The sequence below is a fragment of the Uloborus diversus genome, chromosome 6 (genome assembly GCF_026930045.1).
Source record: "Uloborus diversus isolate 005 chromosome 6, Udiv.v.3.1, whole genome shotgun sequence".
Lineage (NCBI taxonomy): Eukaryota > Metazoa > Arthropoda > Arachnida > Araneae > Uloboridae > Uloborus > Uloborus diversus.
The window spans coordinates 39,931,724-39,945,260 of record NC_072736.1 but is presented as its reverse complement, the minus strand read 5'-3'; the positions used below and the strand labels follow the sequence as shown (position 1 = coordinate 39,945,260).

General features: G+C 31.9%; 1 protein-coding gene across 1 annotated transcript in view; it reads left to right on the top strand.

The window, feature by feature from the left end:
* LOC129224353 (VWFA and cache domain-containing protein 1-like) overlaps nt 1–13,090 on the top strand; it is a 55,115-nt gene extending 42,025 nt beyond the window's left edge. The window contains exons 21-28 of the mRNA XM_054858796.1: nt 1,971–2,069; nt 2,176–2,241; nt 2,326–2,412; nt 6,526–6,641; nt 6,724–6,840; nt 7,677–7,822; nt 9,565–9,807; nt 12,690–13,090. Coding sequence (XP_054714771.1) covers nt 1,971–2,069; nt 2,176–2,241; nt 2,326–2,412; nt 6,526–6,641; nt 6,724–6,840; nt 7,677–7,822; nt 9,565–9,807; nt 12,690–13,090 — 1,275 coding nt within the window. The remainder of the gene's footprint in view (nt 1–1,970; nt 2,070–2,175; nt 2,242–2,325; nt 2,413–6,525; nt 6,642–6,723; nt 6,841–7,676; nt 7,823–9,564; nt 9,808–12,689) is intronic.
* Nucleotides 13,091–13,537: the final 447 nt, after the last annotated feature.

Here is a 13,537-nt window from a genome sequence, read left to right as displayed (position 1 = left end):
GACAAGTATAAGCAATTCAATGATGAACTTCAGGATTTCAAAATCACAATCTAGGTTAGTCATATCCAAAATGAAGAAAAAAAAAAGGAAACATGAGCGATGCTTGGATGAATTTACTGAGAAAATATTAAGACTATGATATTATTTATTTATTTTATTGCTGTTTAAGTGATAACATGGCAAATATAGAAACAGTTTTCACATTAATAAGCAAAAAAAAAATCAAAATATTGTTTTCTGTTGTCGTGCTCATTTGCATTTGTTCCCCGGTACTTCATGATGAAAATTTATTCGCACTATTTTTAATTTACGCAATCAGTGATGTAGGGTGGGAAGGTAAATATTTTTTGGGGTATTTCCCCTCAGGGTAAATCCCCTAGTAATTAGGGTAAATCCCCACCCCATCCCTTCACATCTCATCTTTTAGCCTAATCCTGATTATTGAGTTTTTATAATTTCAATACCAACAAATTCCTGTGGGCGATCAATACCTGATCCTTTCTGTATAATGATTAAAGAAAGTCTAAAGTGTATATTTAGGACATCAACTTCAAACTTTAAAATCCCCATTTCAACTAATGTCTCCAAAAATAGCTTAAAGTTGGGTATTTGAAACTTAAACTTTAGAAAAATTCTAAGGTAGGGAACCCAGATGTGCAGGAAATCACATAACGTCATCACGGTTGGCTCCAAATTTCATTTTTAGAAATTTCTGAGGGAAGACGACAATTTTTTTTCTCAGTGAGGAAGAGCTTAAAATAAGCAACAGTTTTTTTTTTTTTTTTTAAAGTGGGAAACGAACTTCCGAACTCTCTCATAATTTTGTCCATCAAGTAACGGCTGAAATCGTGTTTTTAGGACGTAATTTTCAAAACATTTCAAGAAGAGATGTAAAAACCATCAGACTTTCTAAATGTTTCCAAAATTTTTGGAAACATTTAGAAACTAATGTGTTTTTGATATTGTGTTTTTAAAACTTGGGCATCGAAAAATTTCCCGAGAGCTCCTGAACATTCCCTATTATCTTTAACGTCTTCAAAGATAGACTAAAATTGATTTCAAGTCTGAAAATATTTCGGAGGAAAATTTAGACTTCGTTGGAGTTTGGGGAGACTCTTACACAACAAGATACAGCCTACATTTACGTGTTTTTCAATTTTGTTGAAAAGCTTTCTGGTCAGTGCCCCCGAACCTTTCCCAATATCTTCACATATCCAAAGACAGCCTAAAATTACTTTTCTAACACTTCAGTTTCTGAAAACTTCCTTGGGAAGTCCAGACCCCATAACGTCACCAAAGAATGCATAAAACTAAGTTTAATTTTGAGAGGAGGGGGAAATGAAAGGAGTTCCAAGCATCTTTTCTACAATCAATTCTAAAAATAGCTTAAAATTCTGAATTTTTACTTAACTTTTGGAATGTTTCAGTGGGGCTCTGAATTACTTTTTTTTTCCTTCTGCAAGAAAAATAAAAAGGAAAATAAAAGTTTCTTGTTTATTTAAATCTTACCAAAATAATTTTGACTATTCAATGTGTCCACTATTTCCCATGAAAAAGAGCGGCAAATTGAGGAACCGTCCCGGGCGGTAGAAAGTGTAGCTACGCTACTGCTGGAAATACTAAGTGTTGCCAGTTTTTGTGTACAAGTACAACTTTAACATTGTCGCCAGGTTTCAAAGCTCTACTTAATGATTTTGGTACATTTTTGACTGAGGGATCATGTATCCCCAGAGACTGAGTACCCCTAGTCTCCCCTACCCTTGTTTGTAAATGGGCTGTAGTTTTCTGATAAAACAAAAATCTAGTGAATACCCCAAACATAATCACATTTTGAATCATAACATTTATGTATCCCAATCTTCAGTATCAAAGAAACTTCGCAACTTTATGCGTAAAAATGTATTTTATCATAAATTCAACATATTTTTTTTTTAAAAAGCTTATTGACCTCTGTTTTAAACTTTTAATAGGAGCCCTTAGTTGCAAATGACCTACTTAATCATAGAGCATTTGTGTCGAAAAATGTGTGCAATAGTTACAGTGATAGAACAATCCAGAGATTTTATCAAGTAAGTTAAACTTATTCACACTTAAAATAAATGCTCTTTTTCTGTTCTTACTAGTTGTGCATTAGCTTTATTTTATATTGATTGTATAACTTTTGTTTCATTTTAGTTGAACATAAGTTTAGATGCAGTCCTTACTAATCTTGTTCATGGTGAACAATGTACCAAATATCAAGTAAGCATTTAAGGTTTCTTTTCTTTTTGTATTGATACTTTTCCCTCTGTTACACATGTTATATTGCCATATTTTAATTTTTAGGTCATGGCTGTACCTGGTACTAACACTTTCCTTGGCATTGTAAATAGAACCTGTGATGGAATAACTGCTTTTTGTCCTTGCAGTATGGTAAGAGTTATACTATTGCTTCTTTATGTATGGACTAGCAGTACCTGCACGGCAATGCCCCTGCTAAGAAGTAAAAGGAAGTCCATTGAACACATGTGAACTGGACTAGCAGTACCTGCACGGCAATGCCCCTGCTAAGAAGTAAAAGGAAGTCCATTGAACACATGTGAACTGTTCATTTTTCTTCAACTAAAATGCGTACAAACCTTTTCAAAAGAATTGGAAAGAATCTTTGAAATTTAAAATCATTCGCCAAACATCGCCTCCATCTATCAGGAATTCATAGAACTAAACTTAGCTCACCATCTATTAGGAATTCATAGAATTAAACAATTTATTAAAAATTTAATTTTCAATAACAAATATTACGGTCAATCTGATTTTAATAAAACAGCCTATAGCCTTCCTCAATAAATGGACTTTTTAACAAAAAAAGAATTTTTCAATTTGAACCAGTAGTTCCTGAGATCAGCGCGTTTAAACAAACAAACTCTTCCAGCTTTTTTAATTAGTTAATTAATAAGAAAAATAAGACAATGATATGCATATTTTTATTTTTTTACAAATCATTTTTAGCATCGCTTAGGATTTTCTCTGAAAAGTACCCTCGTGTCCTATATAATTCCTAACTCGAACTAACGCGAACCATCTGGATCGCGAAGCCGGCATTTTCAGGTCGAATCACCGTGGCTGCGCATATTTTTATTTCCAAGCATTTTATATCATAATATAAATTTTCCCATTTTCATAACATTTTTTATTGCTGCTCCACTCCTATTAGTCATAGCCTGATGTTATATAGCCTATAGCCTTCCTCATTGAATGGATTATTCAACACAAAAAAAATTTTCAATTTAAACCAGTAGTTCCTGAGATTAGCATGTCCAAACAAACAAACTCCACAGCTTTATATTATTAGTATAGATAACAAGCTTTTTCATGTATATAATCAATATTTTTGATAAAAATAAACAATATTTAATATTTAAACACATACACATAGTAAAATTTTAATTGGGAATGTTAAATTAAAAATTGTACCATGAATTTAATACAGTATGGAACCCCAAATCCAGAATGCTCAGGACCATGACTTTTCCGGATTTTAGAATCTTCCGAATTTTGGATTCTAACATAATAAATAGTGGAAATTCTCCTGTCCTACAATAATTGTCATGTTTTTCTTGCTTTTGCTAATGTTCGGGCTAAATTTTTTAAATATTTTTTGAACAATCTGAATAAAAGTATACTTTACTATCCTAAAACAAAAGTCAGAGACAATTTACAGCCACATATAGTCAGCAAACGTTGCTTTTTATTATTATGCAATTTACCAATCATTACAATAACTAAATCATATTTTTGCCAAAAAAGTACGGCAAAAAAATAAGAAAATACGTTTTGTTGCACCATAGATTAGTTTTGATTTGAGGCAGTGACCCAGGATTTTGAAAATAATTCTGGCTGTTCAAACATGGAATTCAAAAGAGGGCTTAGGAAGCAGAGTCATAAGTGGAATACTTGATGGAGCTTTTAATTGTGGAGAGTTATTGTCTGAGTTGGTGAGATGGCTGGAACAGCCTTAGCATAGTCAATCTAAACATAGAATTCAAAAGGTGGCTTAACCCATTCCATAATCAGCCCGAAACCCTTAACGCGCATGCCGCCAATAAGGAACGGAGTTGCTTTTTGCTACGTTGTAATAGCGCTTTTCTCCCCATTTTGCTCTCGGGATTTTAATGTTTTTGCTGTTCAGCTTGCATTCGAAAATCGCTTCGCTTTATTAGTTTTTTGGCACTGAATTAAACTGCGCAATAAAATACAAGGTTGCTAATATGTACTGAAATATTTATTAAATTTACACAGTACATAACGGGAAAATAATAAACAATAGAGGATCGGACGAAAAGCAATTATTTTTAAAACACTAATTATTTTATTGATTTATTTTTCTTTTTGCTTTTATCTCAGTATATCATTTTTTTCTCTTTATACACTTAAGAAATCAAAACTGTTAAATGTAAGATGATCTACCTTTCAAAAGGGCTCAACAAAACATTCTTTAAACAATTGACTGTTCGATCCAACCTGTGATTTGAATGGACAGAAACGCTTTAACTGTGGGAATGATTTTCTAAGCGGATAAAAAGTATTCTTCGGTACCTTTTGATACATTGTGACCCTTCAAAACGACCAATAAACACAGAGACATCTCTTTGCTTTTCGGTTCTTTTATCGTAATTGCGATGACTTTTAAATCCCTTCTGAGTGTCCAGATATCAGTTGCTCAAGCGTGGGAAGTATTTTAAAGATGAATGATCACAAAAGATCAAAACTTGCGGCTAATCCCCTATTTCCCTAAAGGATACTTTTGTGCATCCAACTAAAAGCTCCCAGCTGAGAGAGGAATAACAGAGCAGTCCTGGGAGCATTGTGAGAGAGGTCGATTCCCTAAGGAGGTGTCCCCCTTGGTGTCTTGTGGTCAACCCTTCCACATTATTTTCTTACAACAAAACAGTTTGATTCAGAAAGGAATTTCAACGCAAGCTTTACTGCTTGTATTTGAGAACATGTCTTCAGAAGAAAAAAAAAGAAAATCTTGCTTGAAATTGAGTCGGATTGTTTTTCTTATTTTAAAACATATTTGGATAAATTTTAGTTAGTTTCATAGGATTATTTACTAATTAAGGCAACTTGATTATTGAAAAGAAACCAAATATTTTATTTCTATTTTTAAAATCTCATAAAAGAAAGTGCAATTGGAGCTATTTTAAAACAATAAATAAAATCTGAAAAAGAAAGGGAGAAAAGGAATGTTTCGTTTCGTATGAGTAAAGCGAAAAGAACTCAAGATATTATCATTTCATTTGTACTGTAGTATATATTTTATGTTTTGCATGGTCAACTATTACGTATAATCAATGCGGTCGTCATAATTTTTTTTTGTGAAATTAAAAATATTCAAAACTGTATCACTAAAAATCCATCAAAGGATGCCGCGAATATAAAAAGTTAAAATTTAAGTTTGAAAATATCACGATTTAAAAATAAATAAATGATAAAAAATAATAATAGTATACATATAAATAAAAAGCGTAGTAAAACACATTATAATTTTAAAAAAAATACTCGTACAAAATTAAGATGTGTAAGATAATTTTAAAAAAAATGTTGTGTAAAATAAATTATAAAATTTGAGGATTATGAACAATTTAGTGAAGGTTGCTTGTGTAAGAAGGTGGATTTTTGATAACAAGAAAAAAAATTTCTGTTTATTTGCTTTATTCAGGCATAGAAATATTGTTAAATGTGTAAGGAAATATTTTCACACTTATTCATCAGGAGTTCAAATGTCAGAATGCTAAGAAACAAAGCTTCCACGAAAAGATAAAAATATAATGCCTGATTATTTGAAGCATACGTGTCCCATCCAGGAGTACTTGAAAGGTTAATATCTTAGTAAAATAAAAAAAAATACAACAAATTTCGTGAAATACTATAAGTTACATCCCTTTTGTCTGAGGAAAAGAGCTTGATTACCGCTCCCCTAAAAGCACCGGAACCCAACAGAGAAGCGCAATAACAGGTTTCTGCCCCTGGAAGGATCACCGACACATATTCGGCCGAGGCAAAAACTGCTAGAAACGCCGTGACGACACAGGTTCGTCGAAGGCAGTTAGGAACCATTTTCTTGCGACGAGCCTGAATCGGCCGGGGCAGTATTAACACAAACTGCGCGGCCGATCCTGTATCGGCCGGGGCAAAGAATGGGTTAAGAAACGAAGTCATAAGTGGAATACTTGATGGAGCTTTTAATTGTGGAGAGATTGTCTGAGTTGGTGCCCTTGGTTTGATGACATAGCTGGAACAGGCTTAGCATACTCAATCTGTGTATGCTGTAATGAATCTTCCGCCAGTGGTAGATTCCACCTTTACTTACGTCAATCCTACCCTTAATTTTAGCCCCTTTAAAACATTAAATATTTTGTGGATTTGCAAAATTCAAGTCTTGCATTTTTCAATTGATGCTTAATTGTGTGCAACTGATTTGTCATTAAAAAAAATAATGTTATGCTTTAAATATTTGACAAACGTTTATCTTTTTGCTTCTAGACTGACAGATTGTGTTTGAATTGTCACCGTATGGAACCTACAGAATGTGAATGTCCTTGTGAATGCCCACTAAAAATGGATTTGTGTACTGGGCAACTTATAAATGAAAGTAATTGGTAAGTAGTAAATATATTCAAAGTCAAACGTTTCAATTTTATTGAGATTATAAGTGTGAGTCTAAAGTTGTATTTTTAATAGGTATCCTACTTGTCCACATTTATCTGAATTGCCAAATTTGCCAGTTGTAGATTTAAATGTTCTTGATGCACTGCCACCTTGCTATGAATTTCACTGTTCTTCCCGCACAACACTTAAGTGAGTAATTCGTTTTGTTCTATAAATTAATTTAGAATTTTCTGTAATATTTTACTTCCAATGGATGTGTTATGTAGCAAACAGGAAATTTCTGAAGAAAAAAAATAGATTTCTTGATCCCAATATTGTTCTTTGTAATCTTTTCTCTTGCTGTATGTTGACCTGCCATTTCCTTAGACAACTAATTTTGTTTTTATTGAGTCAATGTATGTTCTCAATTAAGATGTAGAAGTTCATCATTTTGTAGAAAGTATTGTGTAGAATTAAATATCTCTAGCATTTAAGTAAAAGATTAAACGGGATTTTTTTTTTAAATATCTTTAGTAAGTACTATAGGCGGCTCGTTTGGGGGACAACTGGGCTCTCACTTTTAAAAGTAAAGGGGCTTTGCCCCTCCACTTTTCAAAGTTCAAAATTAAAGATCGATCAAAAAATGATAAAATTGATCAATTCAATTCTTTTAAGAATGAAGAACTGATTTGGTTTTACATTTTTCTCAAGTTATTATTTCATAACAAGTAAAATGGAGCTTTAAATTGGAAGAAAGGAGTCTCCTGTGGCCATCCTTATCACCTTTTTGTGGTTGTGTCCTTAATTTTTTAGAAGTCATTTATTTGATGATAAGTTGAACTTTAACTCTCTTAAAAAAGAGTTGTCTGTAGGGACACTGCCCCTCTAACCTACCTGGTATCTCAAAAGAGGAAACTCTTCACTAAATAAATTGTTAGTTTCATAAAATCAAGTCTAAATAATAAAATTCTGACATGAATGTTAAATGTTATGCTTCAAACTGCCATGAAAAAATTAACTAGAAACATATGTATTGTTCTTTTCAGTGATTGTTTTGGTACGTTGGGTTGCGAGTGGTGCCAATTATCATCTGATGGTATTACACCTCTTCAAAAGAAATTCTGTACGGATCAGCGAAAGTGTTTCGGTGGGATTTTAGGAGCAAGAACCCCATACGCAGATGAAATTATAGGTGAGTTTAAAAATCTAGATACTATGAAAACAAGAATTTTAAATATAAAGGCCCCGTTATCAAACGGTTTTAAATAGCATATGATAATTTTTTATCAGCCAGAAGATATGAGTTCTGAAATATGACTGGCAAAAGTCTTTTATTGAAGGACTTACGCTTTGTAAATAGTTTATAATCATTGCTAAAATTTTTAATTTATAACAGATGTAAAAAAAAAATAGTGATGAAATATGAAGAGTGATTTCTGTGCAAGCACTTATTTTGCAAGGCTTTAATTTTTGCGATTCTCTCTTAATTGTGAAAATTTAAGATGTATGAATTTTTTTTTTTAAATCAACTTTTGGGTTTGTTTAATACGAAATCGGCAAAATTTGCAGCTCACAAAATCACTGACGTCGTCATTTTTGCGAAAATTACGCTCATGAAAATTAGTGCTTTTATGGTAGTTACTGTGAACTGTACTGAAAATTTGAAATTGCAAAAAAGAAAAAAATTAATTCCAAGCGTTTCGCTGGGAAATTGTTTAGGAATTAGGCTCATAATTAGTGGAATTCCAAGGTTTAACATTGGTTCTTTTTCTTTCTTTTTTTTTTCTGAATTATTTGCTTTTTAAGTGTACGGTAAGTTGAATAAATTCATTATTTATCAGATAAATTTTGTTAAGCATAGAAGGATCAAATTTTTGGATACTGATATGTCATCTGATATACTACAGAATGCAGATTATTGATACTGTGTAATTGTTTAACTTTGTGAATTGTTAATTACACCATCATTACTAAATTTTTATGAGAATTCTGCATTTTAGATGAAAAATGGAAAGGAATAAGGCCTTGATTATACTTCTTATTAAACATACTTCAAAAAGGAAGTGTCCATCAATCATTTTTTCACACCCTTCTTTTAAATCTCTTCAATATTCTATTGCATCAGAAAGATTTGATGTTTCTGAAATATACTTTAAAATATTGAAATGATGAATTTTAATTGAATTCAAATTGAAAAAATAATTTGAATGAGGAAAAACAACCTCATTTTTGTCTTGTTTCATCGGATAAAAATTATAATTATATGTAAGCTGTACAATGATATTATTTGTTAAACTGCTTTTTTTAAACAAGCTTTAAGTTACATATACATTCCAAAACTAGCACTGTATGGTGTTGTAATGTTAGTGATAAGATTATTTTATTTTAAACATATGCTTACTAGCCTCCTCCCGCTCCCCCCCCCCCCCCACACACACACAAAAGAAAACTCAATAAAACCCACCTGGTTTGAACCGGTATTTTGTTTTCATGGTGCTGGTTTGCAGCCATCACATTGTATTGGTCTTGTTTTTTGATATTATTCAAAAATATAAAATTTAAAACCCACAGCAATTAGGAACTATTTCTTGCCGTTAGTTTATAAAGTGTTCAGTTCAGTGTATGTTTATTAAGTTTTCAAGTTGTGTTTCCTTTGATTATTTCCCTCACAGGTCAACTTGTAACAATATTATTGATGCAATACAACAAATTGTATCTGTCAATGACAAAATGAGAGAGAAAGTGAACCTGATCTTTGAGCAAGATCCTACTGTTACTAAGACTGAATTCTGATTATTATACATGAATTATTACAGAAATACTTGTGCATAGCCAGATTACTGAAGAAAGATTTTCAACATTTGAAACAAAGTATCTTCTTATTTCCTTCTACTTAATGCTTCTTTTACCTAGACCTTATTTTCTTTTTTTCAGAACATTTACCCGAGGGAGAATTCCTGGTGATTGAAAGCACTCCCGTGGGTCCTGTGGCTGGCGGGTTTATAGTTTTCTTCCTTGTGGTTGCACTTGGCGTATATTGTTACCGCAATCATGTTCTAAGAAGTAGCTCATCCCATTATGGATCTTCAAGCCCTGAAACTAATTTTAGAATGACTCAGTTGAATAATGAGCCAGATGAATCCGATCCTTATCAAGAACCTATTAATTCTGGTATGGGTACTTCTTTGTCTTTTTATAAATCAAACATAAGGTATACAGCCAACTCTCGTTGGAACTTATTAGTTTCAACGCAAGATATAGGAATATGTGAGTTATTGCAAATTCATTGTATATAATTTTTTTTAAATTTCCAATTTCTAACACAGTGGAACTGCTGCTTAACATTTTTAATGGGACTGTGGAGTAAAAACTTACGGTAAGAAAACTACATACAGGGGTCAACCAAAATTTCCTTAATTGATCTAAAATAATTTGAAAGAACATTCAAACAGGAAGAAACATGTTTAATGCAGTGGCGCAGCAGAGAGAATAAGGGGGTGAAAACACGCCCCAGAGCCATTGGTTTTAACTAAGAATTGCAATACCGGACCGAAAATTCAATACCGATACTCAGTATTTTTAAAATGTTATACAGGAATACTGGTATTTGAAATGTCTCAAAAAATGCTTGAAAACATATTGTTTCATCGCCACATTTCATAATTTTGTGCAAAAAATATTATTTATGAAAACGTATTGCGAACAAATATAAAATGATGGAGCAAATCTCATAATAAAAAATATATAATAGTGAAAAACATAATGCATCTATTGAATTGTCTCTAAGCCTGGAACTCATTTAGTGCTTTACTCTCTTACAGTTGAAAATACTCTTTCTGAATTCACGCAGGTCGGTGGTGCTGTTAACAATGCGTGATACACCTCCTGTAATTGTCTAGAAGTTCTTCATCTTCAAATAATTCAGTCTCTTGCATTTTTTTTTTTTTTTTTTTTGAAAAATCCTTTTGTGTTTGTGTTTCTTTTGTATTGAGTGTACTATTATAATTTTTTTTAGATTTATAACTAGTTGCAATTTTTTCCCAAGAGACGATACTTTTCAAATATTAACATCATTTTCTCTTGAGCAGGAGAGGTTGGTGTTTAACATTTATTATTAGCCCTTTGGTTTGGAATTTATGATGAAATTGACTAAATTTGCTCTCTTATTTGTTTTTGCTTTCTTTTCAAAATTCCTTACAATTATAATTATGTAAATATCTGAAAATATAGTTCAAATGATTTTACTTAACCTCTATGCAAGTTTTCAAGCAACTATATAATTTCTAAATATTATCTTGCCAAGTATAAAGCGAGACATGACAACAAACCAATACCAGTGACAGCAAATTTCCATTTGTTTTGCTAACAAGAAAAAGTTTTTTGCCAAAATTCAGTACAATTGAAACAAATATTTAAAGAGAATATCATATTGCTGCAATTGATGGTTGGAATAAATTATTCATAAAACAAATACATTCAAATCACACACGAAATTAACTTTAACAAAAGGGAAAGTGAATTATCAGGGAAATAGAAAAAATAAAAACATGGTGCACAAAAATGCGGTTCATCTCACCAACTAATAATGAAAAGATCATTTTGCAATCTTTCCACTACTTTTGTTTAATGATATTCTATTACCTAGTGCTTTTGAAGCCATGTTTTTACATCAATAGATTGACTTTTGTTCTGTATCATGGAAAAAATTTACATTTATAATATAAATAGATAATTTAATATTGAAAGTTTTTTAATTGAAATTATTTAAAATTTTCAGCTAATACCGAAAATACTTAAACTTAAAATACTTAAAAAATTTACCTCAACAAATACTGGTATAACAAAATTGAAAAATTTCTCGAAATACCAGTATTTAGTATACTGTTATTGCAATCACTAGTTTTAACATAAATGCAAATTCTAATACAGTAGTTTATGAATATGAAAGGTATGTTTTGATCCAAAAAAAAAAAACCCTTCAGAATGTATTTTTGAAGAAAAAATCCCCTTCAATAGTATTTCTGGCTGCACTAGTGGTTTGATGTATTAATATATATTAAATTTGATTTCACATACACTATCTAATACAGACTTACAGAATGCCAATTTAGCGGTTTTTAAAATTCGGTAATTTTACTTGACATATTTTATGTTTTATTTTCAAAAAGAATCCTCTCATCAAGGAGAGGCTTTGTAACTATTTTTCCCCTGAACTATATTTACTTAAAGAATTTTAAATCATTTGATCCTTTTATAGCAGCATCATTTGAAAGTGCAATTTTGAATTTAATTTGCACACTTTCATTGTCTGGTGATTCTATTTGGTCTGAGATTTCTGGAACTGCTGAGTGGATAAGATTTGCATCACAGTCTGAATTTGTCAAAATCGAAGTCCAGAAAATCTTATATGCTAGCACTTAAGTGTATTAACCTCTTGATCAGATTCCTATCCAATGTTAAAGGAAATAATAACTCTTATCAATTTTTAGCAGGTTGTTTTCTGAAGGCATTCGGGACCTTGATTCCTGCTTGTTTTCAGAGACAGCTCTATCATGTTAACAATGGAATAGAATTGGAGAAGTTATTTAAATCATATCTTCAGTTTCAAAATAAATGTTATGACATTACAGAAAAATGAATTAGGCATTACTTGTGTAAAAATATTAAAAGTGGGAATGTAATGAATAGAGAATTGTATTATATCAGAAAGGTTAGCTCCAAAAAACACTCATTGAAGAAATTTCGGATCAATGAGAAAAAACTTTAAACATGGGGAACATTAAATTAGGGTTGTACTATATAATCTATTGTAGAAACTTTGAAGGAAGTATCCTTATTTGAAAGAACTTTTATATTGTAACATTTGCAAAAGAAATGTGTTTTTAAAACATTTTTCAACATATATATTATAAAGAGCTGGCTCTTTACCTTCATAATATTTTTCAGTCAATAAAGCTACAGCTATTTCCATGTTTTAAATATAAAATTAGATTTATAAGTTATGTATGCATACATTCCTTTCCATTTATCCTGTGTAATTATATTCATTTGTCTTACAGCTCCAATGTGTCAGCTAATACCTCACATGGAAAATATAGTTTCGCCATACCGTGTTCCAACAAACTATCGCAGGCCACCTGGAGGTGACAGTGATCATGGTTACAGCACCATGACGCCCCACGAAGACACTGAACTGGTCCCTTATTTTGAACCTTTACTTATTGGGAAAGACAGGGTTGCTCACCCTTCCTCTCACAACTCTCTGAGTAGTGACAGCCGAACTTCCTCCCCCGTGTCTTGTGTTCCATCTGCAGCCTGTTCTGTTTCACCCTCCATGCAGAAAATGGAATGTCCTGTGCCATCATGGCTGTCACATAAAGACTTTCCTTGCAAAGCGGACAAAGTTCGGGGCTCATATGTACTTGCTCACGTTCAAGTGCATTCTGAAAACATAGACTAATTTTAAATATTTCATCCCCATTACTTAAATATATATGTGTGTGTATTAGTGATGGGTATAATCAAGTTCTCATAATTAAATCACTTGACCAATCAAGATCATTCGAAAAGTCAATCATCAGATCTTGAGTTCTCAATCATCAGAGCTTGAGTTTTCGATTGTCCCATCTGGAGTTTTTGACTGTCATATCTTGGGTTTTCGACTGTCGCATCTGGAATATCACTGCTCAAGTTCTCGATTATCAGATCCTGAAATCTCGATTTAAAATGGTCGAGAAGTCAATCGTTTGAGATCTGGATTGCAATCGCTCAAGTTCTTGATTTTGAGAGATCTCTATCAATTGCTTCAGTTCTCGATTTCAAAAGATCTTGATTTTCAAGCACTCGATTATGAGAAGTACTTGATTCCCGAGATCTCGATTATACCCATCACTAGTGTGTATATTTG